Source organism: Eucalyptus grandis, chromosome 2 (genome assembly GCF_016545825.1).
Source record: "Eucalyptus grandis isolate ANBG69807.140 chromosome 2, ASM1654582v1, whole genome shotgun sequence".
NCBI lineage: Eukaryota > Viridiplantae > Streptophyta > Magnoliopsida > Myrtales > Myrtaceae > Eucalyptus > Eucalyptus grandis.
In genome coordinates, this window is record NC_052613.1 from 20264547 (window position 1) to 20283215 (window position 18669).

Sequence of the window (18669 nt, forward strand, 5' to 3'; positions counted from 1 at the left end):
CTTTTTGGGCTTTGCGCCACTTCTGTCTCCTTCTTCCTCCTTTATAGAGACTAGGGGTGAGCGGGTCCAGTGGGTAGGAGGGTCTAGACCGGACCGTTCCCTACCCCCGTTATAACAGGTTCTCCTTTTTGTTCCCTACCCCTGTTTTCATTGGACCCCGAACCCGGCCCACCCCTGTTTTTCCGGTCCGGGAACAGGGTTGACCCCTGTTTATATTGGAACCTGTTTTGCATAAAAATTAACCTTAGAAAAGCAAGTCTAGATGAGTTATATGCTAAAACAAAAATGCCGGACCAAGCACATCCTTCGACCAAACTCATTGGGAACATGAATAAAATTTGGACTCCCTTTGAAGAAAACAACCAAGTATATAATTCGACCATCTCGCATCCCCATATCCCACAAGATATAAATTCAACATAGAACTTTCACGTGGGTTTGACAGTTCATAATAAGATCAGAAGCTGATTAAAAGTTAATTCTCTCATTGTCGAAAAACATAAAAACTCACGTGAATGAACTATATAGCTGATAGAGGTGGAGAGTTGAGAGCCAATTGAGAACATCATCTCATATCAAAAGATAGCTAAACATACAGATGGATCAATATTCTCTCTCTCTTGTCTTCTCTCCCTCTCTCAAGGACAAGACAAAAACTATAAGCTAAACTCAGAAAATAGAAGTGGTGTTGGGGTTTAATTGGAAAAATGGAAATAGACAATTCGGGGGTGATTGTGCATTTAAGTTCCTATCTCCTCTGCCTACTAGGAAAATCCCCAAAGCTTCTTTAGGAGCAACATTTGAAGCTTTTCTTTGGCACGACTTTGAGATTTTGTGAATTCCCGATCGCTAATTACAGGAAAATCAGAAGGAAATTCAAGGGTTGCGAAGGCCGTGGCGAGGGTGTTGGAGCGGTGGAGATGCGGTGACGTTGAGGGGGTGGGGCGTCGGTGGGGGAAGTGTAGGAGGAGGGCATTGGTAGCACTTGGCGAAGAGCCCGAACATGTCGATCTGGTGGACGAAATTGGTCACGCTTGCCCACCCGCCGAACCCGAACCCAACCACCAGCACCCACCAAATGCTTTGCTCTGGGACCACCAAATGCTAAGAGGCAACCGTCTCGCCTCACCTTCTCTCCTCCCTTCTGCGACATCGTCCCCACCTAGTATCGGTGGTGCTGACTATGAGATGGACGATAGCATACTTTCGGACACGGAGGAAGAAGATGAATATGATCAATTACCTCCCATAAAAATTTTATCAAGATCCCAGTTTGAGAAGTTGACCAAATTGCAGAAGGAGTAACAAAGACATTCTGCCAAACCAAAAAAAAAAAAAAAAAAAAAGAAGAAAGAAAGAAGCGGGGGTGGTCGGGGGAGCTCACCGGGATACGAGCGGAGCAAATGTCGGGCGTCGAGCGAGAGAAGGACCCGAGCGGGGAGGTGGTGGTGCGGGGGCTCGGACGGACGGGCGAGGACGGAATCGCGGCGGGAATGGCGGCTTTGGCGTCTGGTCGCAGCGGCGATGGCGCCCGGAGGTGGTGAGCGAACGAGCGACGTTGGCAACGGGGCCGGCGGAGCGGCGAGGCGGCGGCAGCTTCACGAAGGGGGCGGCGGTAGATCGGCGAGACGAGAGGCTGGAGCGAGGAGGAGGAGGCGAGGAAGGGGTTGAGCAGGTGGAGGTTGTCGGGGTGACGATGACGGTGGCGGTGACGGCGGGGGCGGCGGGGGGGGAGGAGGAGGAGCTTGGCGGCGGTGGTGCGAACGCGAGGGGAACCGGGAGAGGAGCTCAAGGAAGTCTGGTTCTTGCGTCGCGCCTCTGCAGATTAAAGGAAGAAATAAAATTAGGGTTTCGCTTTAGGCGTAAAACCGGTTCTCCAACCGGTTCCCAAAACAGTCCGGTCGAACCGGTTCCCGGGTGGGTAATCCCTCGGAACCGGTTCTCGGACCGATTTAAACAGGGTCTGCGTTTTGGGAACCGGTTCCCGGCCCGGTTTTCCGGGTGGGCCGGACCGGGAACCGGGTAAACCCGGTCCGGTTGCACACCCCTAATAGAGACACCAGGCGCTTTCGGAACTCTAGATATTGAAGGCCAAATATTAATATGTTAGTTGTCACTCGTTAATGGTCCACCGGCTCATTTATTACACAAAACTTAATATGAGCACCCACCTCTTTTACTGTAAAAGCACCGCCTCATTTATTATATCTGAATGACAAATACCAATCACAAAATCTATGTCTCTATGAATATATTGAAAAAAATAAGTAAAGTAATGCATTTGATTAATTGTAAGGAAAGTGGGAAGGAATGAAGTTTTGTAATGATATTCAACAATTCTCCCGATGGTTTCTGCCATTTTTGTTGTCTCTCTCTAGATTAGAAGATAATTAATCTAGTGGTTTCAAGTCTATAGACTACTTAGGACATGTATAGCAAGTCTGTTGAAAATAGCATTTCTCATTGGCCATGCAAAATAGAAGATGAAGGTTAAGTCCATAATGCATTTGGGACCCACTGACATTGATATTTATTTCGCAGATTGGTTTTATCTCACAGTTTCCAAGGCCCAGAAGAAAAGGAGAATAAGACCAAGTTGTGAAAGCAAATTGTCCCTCTAGGGACAAACACTTCATTTTTTCCCGAGGCTTCGTTCTATATATTACTTTTTTTAAATGATGGAGGTCATTGTCTAATTTCTTGTATGGATTTCGAGGTATGACAAAGTTGGTAACAAAAAAGTCCAAGGCATATTAGTTTGCTTTGAGTCTCATCTCCGATTACTCGATAATTTCCACAAGTACAAATTCCACTTTTTATAGGACCAAAAATTCTTTCACAAAACAATCCATCCTTTTCCAGTTTATTGGTTTTGTAATGAAAAGTATAGAGTTTTGTCACCTTTCCAACTATCTCTCCATTAGGGAGGATTTTTTTGGCCCAAGCACTTATTTGTTGAGGAGAAAGCACTGTGAAACGTGAGATGCAATTAATAACTCATAAATGTGTACATATATTGATAGATACGCAATACATGTTAGGACATAGATTTTTTTCCGTTAAGATAGAAAGTTTTATATGTGTAGATAACAATAGATTTGTTAACATTTTATTGGCCACGCTAAACCTCTCGATTCAAAACTCTCCTTCATATCTTCACTTAACATTATTGCTATTATTTTACTATAACGTTTCAATTTGATTAAGGAAGTTCACTCTTGTTCCTAATCTCTCAAAATTATTTGCTTCATATGAATAAAATGCTTCTGCATTCTTCCCTTGTTTTCTCATATTCTCTAAATAAATAAATAAAACTACCTTAAAGATGTCTTTTTCAATACGAGGCAATACCAAAACTTGCACATTTATTTGATGTAAAATGATATATTTAGACATTTTATGCATGTCACTCCATTTTTATAAATTTCAAAAGGATTGTAGGGGCAAAATGGGGCAAAACGACGAACATATCCACAGTTATTTTTCTAGCATATATAGATTGTACAGAATTTTTTACTATATAGGTTTCCTATTGCAATCATATCAATTAGTTTGGAATATCCTTTTGTTCAAATTTATAGCTCTACTTTTAGCTCTACTCAATACACAATTGAATCTTTGTCGAATTTCCTTGTAGATGTTTTGTAATGGTATTGCAAGACCACAACAATTCCCATTTGGTCGCTAGTGACAAGTCAGTGATGTTAGACTCAACAAACCTCGTTATTATAAGAACGCATTTCTTGAAACATGACAAGAATGTGCAAAGCATCTTTTAACATCTTCGAAAAATTAGGAGTCTGAAAAAATTCATGTTGTTTTCTTGTGGGAATACTCCCATACTTGCCTAAACTACGCGAGATACCCTTTAACGTACTTTTGGAGGATCTTTTGTAGTGTAGACACGTTCGTATGTGTGTATGCACCCGGGCTATGTGTGAAAGACTAGTAGTCATTATCATTCATAGAGGATGTGATCAAAGGAGTAACTCTTTGTAACTTTGTTCAACAATATAATTTGTAACTCTTCCAAAAAGAACGTAGTTCTCATCGTCCCTTTCCAACGATTTGTTTCCCTACAATCGCTTCGACTATGGTGATGTTGCTGTTCATGCGCCTCCCAGCGTCTCTCTAATGCATTTCCTTTTTCTTTTTTTCTATTGTACTTTAGCTGGTACGTCCATGATGGGGTGCGATTGAAACGCACCATTTCGTCTTAATGCATTACGATGGAAAGACACTAATGGAGGGGTACGAAGGGAGATGTATAAAAGCCTCCCAAACACAACCGTTGGAATGGTTGGCAGAGCATACGATCAGAAAATCCTCTCACTTGTTCGTTCCATTTCCATCAAAGGGATAAGGCGTTCCATTTCACTTTTTACAAGAACAATTTGTATTTACGCCGTGGAAATCGGGTGCTTTCCTCGTGATCGCATCCAGACCGACGTGAGATAGTTTTTGTTTGTAATTCATTCGCAATTCAACATTCGTTCCGGGGTTAATTGCTGTTTGCGCATCGGAATCATGTAAGTCATCTTCCACTGACTTGAATTCTAACATTGGTATCAGAGCTAGGTCGTGATTTCTACCTTGTTTTTCATTGAGTTTTCTCAATTTACCATTTGATATTGAGATCAAGAGATTGTATTCTACACTGTTTTTGATGTTTATTGGTTGTAATTGCAATCTGAAAACTCGAATTCGAAACGAAGCGAAGAACGGGTTCGGGGTTGCAAACATCCCGTACAGTTTTGGCCATTTTTCGAAATAATTTTTTGGCTAAAATTAATTTTTAAATATACAGGGTGAAAGAGCTCGTCGAGACGAGTTCGGCGATGGGTCGAATACCGTCGAATGACACCGGACGCGCCCACACACGCGGCTAGAGGCCGCTGCGCATGGGCGCCACGCACCTGAAGTGCTGGCAGTGCGTCTCATGCGCCGGTCAACGAATCAGCAAGTACACCTCACGCGCCAATTGGCGAACCTGCTTTTGATGATGTCACCGTGACATCATCCAACGGTCGACAACCATTGGGATGATGTCATCGCCAACAGTAGTTGGCCGGCCAACGACCCGACCTGTGACTCGAACCGACCCGAGATCCGACCTAGGTTGACTCAACCCATCCGACAGTTGATCGGTCAACGATCGGACGGCCAGGAGCCGTTTGGCTCGCTGGCGCATGCACCACACGCGCCGTGCACTCAGGAGGTGCATGGGGGCACATGCGAGCTCCGATTGAAGCGTGGTCACTGGCGTTTGGTTCGTATGAATGTTGTCTACACTGTGGTATAATTATTTTATACTTTTGAATTTTATAAATGTATAAAGATACGTAGGAAACCCTATGTACGGGTATTTTTTGGGGTTTAATACATAATTTATTTATTTGTAGCTTGTATTTTCTTATGGTTTAGGAAATATAGTATCTAGCTTATGTGCAAATGATGTCATATATATTGTATAGAGCTTGGTTCGATGATATCATGTATATAGTTTAATATACTTGCAATTTTCTAGTTGCTAGAAAATTCGAATAATGGTAGGAAATCCATTATATGTCGAATTGTGATTTTGATTATAGTTGAAGCATAATAGTTATTTGCACGTTGGTTCATATCATGTTATGTTTTTGTGTTAATGAAAAATGTAGAAATTACATGAGGTCATGTAATTATTTTTCCTAATGGGAGTTCATAGGTTGGTAGAATTGAAAGGAGTTCTCATCTAGAACTTAAAATTTGTGCAAATTAAACTAATTAATTATAATAGAACAATTGTACATAGAAGTTGATTGGAAACATAGTGAACTTTTGCTTCTGTGTCTTTTGTTGAATTATCATTAATTTAGTTTGTCTTTACTGCAAATTAAATATGTGTGTTACTCTGTAAAGTATGCTAGTATTGATTTTGCGTTTATTATGTCAATGTGTTATAACAATTGATTATGACTTCGGCATCCAAGACCATTGTTGCTGACCTTAATAAGAGTGAGAAGCTGAACGATGACAATTATGATATTTGGCACTGAAAGGTTCAGTACATCCTTGAGAAACAAAAGGTTTTGGAAACCCTCAACCATACTATGGATGAACCTGAGCATGAACTTCAAATCAACACAAGAGAGATCTAGAAGCTTATCAAGCTTTAAAAAAAAAGCATTACTCACATCACGTTGCTGAGCTATATGCAAAATGATCTCATGTGTGAGTTTGAAAGTTATGATAAAGCTCAAGTTATGTGGGTTGCATTGAAAGATAAGTTTGTGGGTACATCTGCCACTAAGTTGAGGAGACTCACTATCAAGTTTGACACATTCCGAAAGCGCCCAAATGTAATTATGAGGCAGCATCTTCGGGATATGTCAAACATGATTCGTGAGCTGAAATTGGCAAGTCACTCTCTTACTGATGAACATCAAGTTCAGGCTATTATAAGGTCTCTTCCTAATAATTTGGAGCATATAAAGATCAATATGACGCATAATGAGAATATTGTCACTTTTGATTATATTGCCCATCATTTGGAATTAGAGGATGAGCGCCTAGAGGTTGCGAGATCCTCTACCCATGCTTATGTTGCTGAATCAAGTTTGCGCAAAGCTTTGAGCTTCAAGCGCAAAAGGAATTCTCAATTCAACAACAAAGGGAAGAAGACTGATCATGCACTTAAGAGGGCTAAGACCTTCCAACGCAAAAAGTGTGGTGGGAAAAAGGATAAGGCCAAGATGAAATGCTACAATCGTGGTAAGATGGGTCATCTTGCTCGTGAATGCACTGAGCTAAAAGAGGTACCTTATTACTCCATTACTTTAAGCAATGCTTTTGTTTCTAGCATTGTGATGCTTGCTGAATCTCATTCAATGTGGACTTGATAACATCCAAACGTATGTTTGCTTTTAAAGGTAGTAAAGTGTTGGAAGCATACAACATAAAGTTACCGTCAAAGTGATTATAGCATGATCTAACTTACAACATCCAACGTCCATGAAATACTAATAAGGGTCTAAATTTTTAATGTACTTCAACTTTTTAAGTTGAGAGTGGCATCAAGTTGAGAGACTTTTGTAAGAGTTTTCCTAATGTGGGCTAGATTAATTGAGATTGTGATCTACCATTTTATGGGATTGGTCTAATAGAGTAAGATATGAAGTTTCTTAACAGTCGAATACGGACCTAAGTTGTGTGGGCCGAGTTAGGCCTGACCCGTGATAAGATAGCTCGGCCAAAGCTCTATAAATAGGCTAAGTTCCCTTCTCTAACCCTTAACTGTCATTTTCAAACATATACACCCATATGCCTCACATAAAGAACGTTTGTGAGGGGTAGTCTTATCGAGCTGGGGTCTCTAGGGTGATTGAGGAGAAGATCTTCAACATTAAAGGATTGGATTATCATTCTTTTGTATCAAGAATCATGGATTCCAAATTAACTATGTGAATCTTTTTCTTCTCCTTTAATATGTTCGAGTTTCTAACTTTGTTTATCTTGCGAAACCATTTTGATAACCAAGATTTGGTATCAAAGCCTGCATAGTCTAAAACTTAAACTGTTGCATTTGACCTGTCTTTCCAAATTTTTATCCGTTGAAATTTGACTTTGAACACATATTCAGATTCTTCTTGGCAAGCTGAGTGTCTCGGTGGGTGGCATGCCTCTAGCGGAGGCCAAATGTGCTACCCATGAGCATCTCAAATTTGAGATTGTTTCAAATTATTTTGCACGTCTTCATGAATTTTTCTGAGTAAAAGTGAATTTTGATCATATATTTAGACTTCTCTCGTCGAGATGAAGATTTTGGTGGATGGTATGCCTTCGGCAGAGGCCGAACACTGCCTCATGTGCCCGCATGAGCCAAGGAGGCATTGGAAACCACTCTCACATGTGCAGTGTGTGAAGTGCCTTAGGCGCGGATGACGTCATGCATGATGTCATTCGCAGACACATGTTACCAACATTGGACGTGTGTCGCTAATGACGTAATGATGATGTCACGTGTCATTGCCTTACCTACACTTGACTTGTGTGATGTGATGTCATTGATGATGTTACCTGATCGACTCAACCTAATCAATTAATCTTGTGACCTGACCTAAGTTGATTGGGTCGACCTGACTCGAGTTGACCGATTGACCAAACCAGTCAATCGATCATACAAGTCATTGACTGTTAATAAGTTAGATTGGTCAATACCGATTGAACTGGTTTTCTAACCGGCTCATGCTTGCCAGCACGTGTAGTTCACACACCGCGAACTCTAGCGGTGCATAAGGGTGTGTGTAAGTTTTGTTCAAGGTGTGCTTGATGCCGGTGTGTTTGTATGGAATTCTCTATACTATGATGTATTTATTTTGCATATTGATACTTTTAAGGATATCAAAATAAATGTAGAACCCTAAATACGTGTATCTTGAGGTATTTTTTTGAGTAATTTTCATGTGTTTCTCTATAGCTTTGGCAATACAGTTGCAAACTCATGTGTATCATCACATAAAGAATGTGTAGAGCATTGATTCATTAATGACATGTATAAAGTTCAACGTGTATTAACGAATGGAGCAATATAATTGACATGACATATGATTTTAATGACAAATAGCCCATGTCATCAAGTCTAAAATCACATGTATAAGGCCAATACAAGACATAAAGTTTATATTCCTGATATGAAAGAATTTAATAATTCAATTGAATTATGACTGCCAAAGTAGCACACTTGATTGGATTTAAGACATATCGGTTTCATATTATGATAGGATGTCTCCTATTTTAATGTGTGGTCATATTCCTAAAAGAAGTGATTGTGTATTAGTTCATGTAGAGGCACATGTATTGCATATAGTTGAGGAATGATTAACCTTAGTGGTTCATATATCCAAAGGTAGTGAATTCACAAAAAGGTTGCAATTCATTTTCTTTACCACTATCATGTAGAGAGTATACAATTGCATGTCATATATTCTACCTAAAGGTGTTTACATGATGATGTATATAGCTCTCAGGATGTATACTTATATAGTTTTCAAGTTACATAATACTCACATAATGCTAATTATATACATTACTTATCAAATCAATTACATTTTATATAAATGGCAATCCATTGTGATTAAGGTTTTACTGGTTCAAACTTTAAGAAATTAAAAGAGGATTTTCTATTTGGGATGGAGCTGGCAGATATTCATATTGCTCTTACTAAGGATAAGCCGGTGGATGTTATAGACACTAGTATAGAAGCCCATAAAGCATGCTTTGCCACTTGGGAAAAGAGTAACAGGATTTACTTGCTCATCATGAAACGATCCATTCAAGAACATTTGATGAGTGGCTTACCAGTTGACTACACTGCTAAACAAATGATAGAAGCCTTGAGGCTAGGTATCGTGTTTCATCCAATGCTGAGATTGGTACCCTTATGCAAACATTCTTCAATATGAGGTATGATGGTTTAGATAGGATAGGAGATTATGTGCTTAGGATGATAGACCTACAAACAAAACTCCGAGTTCTTCATGTTGATATTTCTGATATTGGCATTGTGCATCAAGTATTAAATACTCTTTCTCTTGATTTTGAAATTATCAAGACCAATTATAACTCGTAAGATAAGACTTGGTCAATTAATGACCTGAAAGTTAGAGTGATGGCAGAGGAAGAGAAACTGAAAAAAAAAAAACATCTTATCTTGTATGTCTCTAGTTTTGCCAACAGGAAGGGTAAAGGGATTATACGTCAAAATTATAAAGGAAATCCTAAAGCTGTAGGCCCCTCTAATAATATAACTCCGAAAAAGGAAATCCTAAAGCTGCCGGTCCTTTCAAAAATATGGGTCCTAGAAAAACACCATTTAAGAGGGAGGGTGTTCGTTGCTACTTTTACAGGAAAATATGACATAAAGAAATACTGTGATAAATATAAAGCTTGGTTGTTCAAAAATGAGCCTAAAGGTAATGATTCTTTGGCATTTATCTATGAATTCAACCTATCTAAAGCCCTGTTCAATTCTTGATGGCTAGATAGTGGTACAACTAATCATGTTACATTTACCACGCATGAATTCATAAACAAAAGGATGCCTAATCAAGATAAATCAAAACTCATTTTGAGAAACAATGATAAAATCGATGTTGAGTTCATGGGAGATGTCATTTTGATTTTAGATTGTGGTTTCAATCTAACATCAAGAAAGACCTTTTATATATCTTCCTTTAGATGGAACTTAGTATATGTATCATGTTTGAACATGTGCGACTACTCTTTGAAATAAAAAAACAATATTCTATCTATGTTATTTAATTCAATAAGGTTGAGTGTTGCAATACGTTTAATGGATTGTAGAGATTGTGTTTATCCCCCGATGATATATATGTCGCTTATACAGTTGAAAGTATTGTTTCCAAAAGACCTCTACCTAAGGAATAATCTTATGTATTATAACATAAACAACTTTGTCACATCTCTAAAGAAAGAGTGGAAAAGCTAGTAAAAGTGATCTAGAGACTTGCGTAAATTGTTATAGAGGAAAGATGACTAAGATAAAAAAGAAAACTGCAATCTGAAGTTCTGACTTATTAGAGATTATCCACATTAATATTAGTGGACCTTGTACTGCAACTTTGTATAAATTTTTTTATTTTATAGTATTTATTGATGACTACTTTCGAAAGGTTGTTAGAAAGGTGTGGCCGAAAGACGTAATCGTACTCTAATGTATATGGTGAGGTGTATGATGAGTAAGACCAATTTGCTTAGCTTCTTATGGGATGAGGCTTCAAAAAAAGTCTTTTCCATCTTGAATTGTGTTCCCACCAAGGCTATTCCATTGACTCATTTTGAATTATGAACTAGATGCAAACCTAGCTTAAACAATCTCAAGATTTGGGGATGTCCTGTAGAAGTAAGGTTGTACAATCCAACATTAGGTAAGTTGGACTCTAAAATCATGATGCTACTTTGTGTCTTACTTAGATTACTCAAAGGGTATCGGTAATACAATACAATGGGGGCACAAGAATTGAAAAAGCACAAACAATGAAGTTTTTGGAATTCGATGTGGCCGAAGAGGGTAGCTGCTCACAAATTATTGAGGATAACAATATGACCAAGTCAATTATGTCTTTTTCCTACGTATGCAAATAATTATCGGAGTCTACTATACCACAAGCTAAATCTATCGAGACTTAGGATCCTATTGTTGAGATGGCCCTTGATGAAGTTCTTTAAGCTCCTCAGATTTAGAATGAGGTTGCAGTAGCTCCACTTAAGAGATCTGCTGGGAAAAGGCGTTCAACTATACCATTGGATTATATAGTTTATTTAGGAGAGAATGAGTACGATATCAACTGCGTTATAGACCGGGTGACTTATATAGACCCCTATTTCTTTTACTTGATCAGATTTATGGTTGGATGCAATAAAAAACAAGATGCAATCTATGAAACATAGTGGTGTTTGGGAGCTTGTTAAATTGTCGAAAGATTGCAAACCCATAGATTGCAAATGAGTTTATGAGACTAAAAGAGATTCTAAAGGAAATATTGAGAAATTTAAAGTTAGACTAGTGGGGTTAAGGGCTTCACTCAAAGATAGGGAATAGACTATGAAGCAACTTTTTCTCCAATCTCTTCTAAAAATTATTTTAGAATGATGATAGCGTTAATATCTCATTTTGATATGGAGTTACACTAGATGGACGTTAAAACTGTTTTTCTAAATGGAGACCTTGATAAGGAAGTCTATATAGTACAACCTAAAGGTTTTACACCAAATAATTCAGGTACGCTTCTAAGTAAATTGAAGAAGGCTATTTATGGTCTCAAACAAACTTCTAGACAATGGTACTTGAAGTTTCACAATGTCATCACTTATTTTGGTTTTGTTAAGAACAAAGTAGATCAATACATATACCGCAAGGTTAGTTGGAGGAAATTTATTTTCTCATACTTTATGTGGACGACATTTTGCTTACAAGTAGCGATATTGGATTATTGTATGAGACAAAGCAAATTTTATCGAAGAATTTTGACATGAAAGACCTTAGTGAGGTGTCTTTCTTTCTTGGCATAAAAATTCATAAGGATTGTTCTCGCCGTATGTTAGGTTTATCTCAAAAGTTATATGTTGATCGTATTTGGAAAAATTCATTATGCAACATTACAAGCCATAAACTGCTCCTATCATTAATGGTGATATATTAAATCTCTCACAATGTCCCCAATCAAATTTTGAGAAAATTCAAATGAAAGATATGCCTTATGCTAGTACGCTTAGAAGTATCATGAATGCTTAAGTTTGCACAAGACCAAATATCGTTTTTGTGACAGGACTTCTAGATAGATATCAGTCAAATCCAAAACACGATCACTGTATTGTTACCAAGAAAGTTGAGGTACTTAAAAAGAACAAAAGCCTATATGTTGATTTACTGATATGTTCATGATCTACATCTTGTAGCATATTTGGAGGCAAACTTTGCTAGCTGTCAGGATAATAAGAAGTCGACAACAAAATGTATCTTTATATTAGCAGGAGGTGTAATATTATGAAAAAGTGAAAAAAAAAAATCTATATCATCCTCTATCATACAAGCGGAGTTTATAGCATGCTTTTCAATCGCTACTCAAGCTATTTGGCTCATGAATCTCATTAAGGAATTGACCGTATTTAACTTTGTGGATAGATTTATACAATTATATTGCAATAATAACTCTGCAGTGTTATTTATCAACAATAACAGAAGTCTCAAGGGGTCTAAGTATATGAAGGTTAAGTTTTTCACCATAAAGGAAATGGTGTAGAATAGTGACATTACAGTCGAGCATATTCCCACAAATGATATGATTGCAAATCCACTGACGAAAGGCCTTCGCCCTTGTGTATTTGAGCGACATATCATGAACATGGGCTTGGGAGAATCATTAGATGTTGTCGTTTAGTGGGAGTTGCTTCAAATTTGCTCTAATAAAGTTTACATTTGTGTTTTATTACATTTGATAACATTTTGATATATATTGACTCATTTTGTATGGACTATTATTGAGTTGTATACATACATTTGATCAAAATCTAAGTATATCATGTAAATCTTGAGGAAAGGCCAAAAGCATCCAGTTATTAGCCTTGTACATTGGTCTCAATTACACATAAAGAAATGTTAACCATAAAGATAAGACATGTGTGAGTTCATTACAACCATAAAGATATTCTCTAGTAACATATCCAATTTTTGTAACGCTTAAAGTAAGAGAATATTAATCGATGAAGAGGAAAGTACATATGGTACTACTCTTTATGAGGTGTTATCCATTTGTCACACAATCATATTGAATCCATACCGGTAAAATTAAAAGCACTTGTGATCATAGAAGGCTCTATGTATGTACATTTAGTTGACGCTATGATCTAGTGTTCAAGATTTTATATGATCGGATTGACTGTTGAAAATTATCTTGTAAAAGTGCGCACATACACTACAATCTCAATTAATATAGTCCAAGTGGGAGAATGTAAGAGTTTTTTTTAGGTGAACCATATTAATTGAGATTATGATTTACCATTTTGTGGAGTTGGTCTAATAAGGTAAGATATAAAGTTTTTTAACAGTCGAATATGGACTTGACTTGTGTAGACCAAGCTAGGCTCGACCCATGATGAGAGAACCTAGCCAAAACTCTATAAATAGGCTAAGGTCCCTCCTCTAACCCTCAATTGTCATTTTCAAATACATAGACCCATACACCTCATATAAGGAACATTCGTGAGGGGCAATCCCATCGAACCAGGGTCCAAAGGGTGATAGAGGAGAAGATCTTAAGCATCAAAGGATTGGATTATCATTGCTCTATTTCAAGAATAATGAATTCCAAATCAGGTACGCGAATCTCTTTCTTCTCCTTCAATATGTTCGAGTTTCTAGCTATGTCGATTTTGGAAAGCCATTTCGATGGCCAACAACTTTATGTATTAATCTCATCTAATATTCAACTTTAACACCCATTTCACGTGCAAAATATTTTAAAGCCGTATAAAGAACACACGAGGACTTGAAGAACGATGAGTCATACGTGTGAAATAAACCCGACTTTGTCTTGTATGCTAAGTCATTAGAACATTCGACCAAAAAGTTTTAGCTATTAATTAAAGCAAGTTCCACATATTTATACAACGCCCATTATAGATCCTTATTCAAGCAACCAAATAATACTTTAACAAGGTTAAATGCCCAATATTTCACGGGGTCAAATTGGTTAAGTAAGAAGATATTATCATATATTAAATTAACAAGAACATCAGGCCACTCGAGATAATTGCCTCCTCTAGCATAACATATAATCGCTTCCTTTTCTAATCGTGTCGGTACCGATATTCCTTTTTTCTTTTTAATTGAAACATAGAGTATAACTTCCTCACCTTTTTTTCCATTTTTAGGACTTCGCATCCTTTATTTTTAGAAATACGTCTTTGCATCTTGGACAGAACACCGTCACTTGAAAAGATCAAACTATCATCCCTATCGATAAGTCACCAATTCCCCTCAAACCAGAGGCGTACGCGAGAGAAAGAGAGAGAGAGAGAGAGAGAGAGAGAGGACTTACGGAGGAGGGAGACGAGGAGGATCGACGGTTGGCCATGACGTGGAGATGAGCAGGGTAGGGACAGTCGTGGCTAATGCTGGTTAGGGTTTTGGGAAGTGGGTCTTAAGGTTTCTAGCTGGGTGGATTGGCATGAAAAGGGATAACAGGATGCGGGATGGGTGGATCGTATATATGGAAGTGGGAGTGTTAAAAGATGTACGTATGAAAAGAGATTTTAAAGAGTTGTGGTGGCGAAAACTCATGATAGACCTCGGTGCAAGGGCCTGGTTACTCAGTCCTCGCATTCCAGACACTGCGGCCAAGCTTGAGACCTCTGTGTCCATCCCCAAATCTCTAGTGGTTAGGCCTACGATCCTGACTCTAGCATCGAGAAGCCAGCGGCCAAGCTTGGATCTGGTTGCTTGGGGTTGGGACCACAACAGTTGGGTTCAGGTCCCTAAGGGCTGAGCCTAGGATCTTGAAGCCTGTGCCCGGATCCCTAACAGTCGGGCCTAAGTCTCCAAGAGCCCAAATTTAGGGCTTGAGGTTGCAATCCAAATTTTTTTTTTCAAACGTCTATTTCATAATTTACTTATAATACAAGAAATTGACCTTCAAAATACAACGAAACAATTATAAAATGAATCATTTTTTTTTCCTGAAAATAAGTTCCTTAGCAAATACTTTTCGGCAAAATTCATCTGAAACAGAGCCTAAATATTCTTCATGCAAATGCCCATTTTAATATTGTACCAAATGAGGAAAATACTTCCGATATGGAGGGGCGATTGTACGTAAAATTGGAGCAACATAAAGTGAAGAATAAGATAACTTTTGTCTCGTTTTTCCAAAAGAAAGAATATATTCAATCACTGATTTGACATTGCATTTGATCTGCTTATTGCGTTTATGTCATGCAAAGGCATCGTAATAGCTGCGGAATTTCAACGGGATACCAATCCAAAGGTGACAGCCGTCATCTATGCACTACGTAATTATGGATCTTCAGCCGCAGCCTTCCCTTTTCTTTTTTTCCAATTTTTAATGTCAACGTCTAGCGAAAAAAGGATCGTGACAGCTTGTATACCTCATTTAGTTTTTAACCAACCCCAATAAGATAGTAATAGTTTATCATTTAAAATTTTCGTAAGGTTAATTGAAACTAAAATCGAATAATATCCCAACATCAAGGTAAAAGTTTGGGAAAATCCGAAACGATTAAGGAGCATTGATCTCAACTCAGCATTAACTCTACACATGTCATTTTCCAAGACAAAAATGAGGATCGCGAGACAATGTATGTCCACATTAGTTTTTTTATCATTAAAAAGGCAAATTAACGCTACAAGAAAGAAAAATGATCAAATCACGTCCTACATTTTTCCTCTTATATGGACCTTTTTAATCTATCATCATTAATGAAACTTTCTAATTTTGTATGTCGGATGATAAAGATCACTCTGCAGCATGCCGTTCGAAAGGGTTTAAGTTGTTGAAGTTCACTTTCGTAGACACATCATCATACGGTCCATATCATAATGGAGACCATTAATGAAAATCAGCAAGATAATAAGACATTCCATATCATAATGAAGACCCTTAATCAAAATCAGCAAGATTATCCGACATTCTCTTCATTGATTTTCTCTAATCTTCTCCTTACAGTGTCCACTAAAAGCCGCACATGCAAGGGTCTTACACATCGATAATTAGATATTGAAATGTTTAGCTATAACTGTTAAGTTTATTTTCCCAGCTATAAGCAAACTTTTATTTTTTGGCAGCAAGTCACCAGCTTCTCTCGCTAGAGCCACAAAGCTCCGGCGTCCTTGAGCATCTTCTTCAGTGAGCCATTGAGCTGAAGCGTCATGACGGCATTGGCAGACCCGACGAACTTCCCTCCAATGAAGACCGCAGGGACCGCAGGGTTGCACCCAAGCCTGATCAGCGCCCGCTCCATCTCCCTGCCGCGCGGGTCCTCATCAAGCTCGTGGATCGCAGGGCTCACACCCTGATCATAGAACAGCCTCTTGATTGCATGGCACATGCAGCACGAGCTCTTGCTGAATATCACCACGGCCTTCTGCGATGCTAGCCTCGCCACCTTATCCATGTCTCCAACCAGATGGTATCTCCGGTTAGTCTTGGTTGAGCTAGTTTTATCTAGCTAGGATCTCACAAAGATGAGAGAGGGGGCGGGGGTCGTTTCGGGGTAGATCTTCTCTCGAATGTAATCAAAAAGTGAAGAAAAATGGCGAGTGCTCTATAAACAAGATCCGCTAGGGTTTGGGACCTCTCTTTTTTACTTGTGGAGGGTTGATGTTGTGCAATTGCCTTGTGATGTAATAATATGGACGTGTCATAGACCTTTATATATAACGAAGGAGGAGAGCATCTTTAGATATTGGTTTGTTATTGAATATAAAAAGCGAAGTGGAGAACAAAAGGGGAGGAGAGGAGAGAAGAGAAGAGGAGAGAAGAAGAAGGTGATGGTGATGAAAAAAGGCGAAGGTTCTTTTGAGATATTTGATGCGATTCCGCGAAACACCCCTCGATGTGATGGCGACATTTATTCCGGATTGTTCATGGAATTGACGATAATCCGTGGGACGCCAGAGGCACGACAAGTTGCCGAAAGCGGGTTTTAATTCAATAGGGGTTTAAAATGTGTGAATATGAGCATAGTACGGAATTGCATTGAAAGAGAATGTTTTTCTTGATAGCGCAGAAGGGAAGGCTTGTCATGGATTTGGGAATGTCAACTTCGGATAAGGCTCGGAGCAAAAGGGGCGGGGCCTCGTCCAGATGTTGTGAACTTTGCTTCGACAAGTAAGAAAATGACCCTTCACTTCCCTCGTCGAGAAACTTAGCTTTCGAGATAAATCTCAACCGTGCATTTGAAAGAGTGCGCTACAATACTTTTATCTAGGAACTTATACTTGGGTACCTTGCGTTACGACCAAGAGAAATCTTTCCAGAGGGATTGTAAAAACCTCTAGAAGATAACTTCTAGGGAAAAATCTTCTATTTTATCCTTCAATTTTTACGTCTGGATTGAAGTCCCTTTCTTTCAAGATTGGAATTTTTACTTATACATCACTTTGCATCTGCTTTCGGAAAAAAAAAAATAGGTCATTCCTCAGCTCACCACTCATGATAAACCCTTGGACCACTCATAGTTTTTGAGTGCGCATGTGATTTGTATTAGAAACGCTGCGATCGGAGATTAATTTGGTTTAGAGAAATTAGTGTATCTTAATTGTTTTATAAATTTCTGAATTTAACTTTTGAGCAATGGTAGGTTAAACTCGATATGTTGATGAGCTTGAACTAAAGTTCTCCTATTCTCAATTCCCTAGGATTTTGGTAATTAGCTTCTGCTGCTTGTCGCAATAAACAATGGCAATGACGATTATGTTTTGGCAGACCTTAGGATGGAGATGGGGCAAGGAAGGGATGGAAATCACTTGCCCCTCCACCATCCTATGCCTCGTGCGAGGGTCAATTTTTCGGTCATGAGGCACCGCATTATATCTGATGAAAACTATTTGTCGTTTTTTTTTATTAGAGCAGCACTATTTCTATCCTCTCTATGTAACTAATTCCATTCAATTTTCACCAAAAGATAAAATCTCCCTAAATCATTCAATTATAATTTAAAGTGGTAGTCCTTAATTTATTTACTCTTTTTTTTTTGACTTTTCTATCTCTATGTAGAATCTAGTGGTCATAATAAAGAATATCACATGTTTTAGTTTTGTTTACTATAGGCACTATGTTTTCTTCTAATGTTGTTAGAGTTTACTTTCATAAGAATTAGTTTAGTTGAAAAGAAGAATTTTTAAATTTCTAATTTTTTCCATGTTGTTGAGCAAATTTATAGATCGACTATCATGTGGAATCTAGAAAAATTTTGACATATACTTTTTTATAACACAACATTTGTTTATAAATTTCACTTTTGTTGTTTATATCTCTGTCAAACATTTTCTTATCAGTTGTCTTTTACACACGTGTACATATAATGGGATGATTAAATTAAATCAAAACGTTGCTCATAATAAGAAAATTTTCAAAATTGCCCGTGAAA

At 38.3% G+C, this 18669-nt stretch overlaps 1 protein-coding gene across 1 annotated transcript; it reads right to left on the minus strand.

Moving 5' to 3' along the window:
- Positions 1-16161: 16161 nt before the first annotated feature.
- LOC104425796 (monothiol glutaredoxin-S10) lies at positions 16162-16911 on the minus strand. The gene has a single exon (XM_010038603.3). The coding sequence runs from the start codon at positions 16690-16692 to the stop codon at positions 16384-16386; it is 309 nt and encodes a 102-aa protein (XP_010036905.1). The 5' UTR covers positions 16693-16911; the 3' UTR covers positions 16162-16383.
- Positions 16912-18669: the final 1758 nt, after the last annotated feature.

What these genes read in the sequence shown, in the direction of transcription:
- LOC104425796 (XM_010038603.3), bottom strand. Translation starts at nt 16,692, where the DNA reads ATGGATAAGGTGGCGAGGCTAGCATCGCAGAAGGCCGTGGTGATATTC.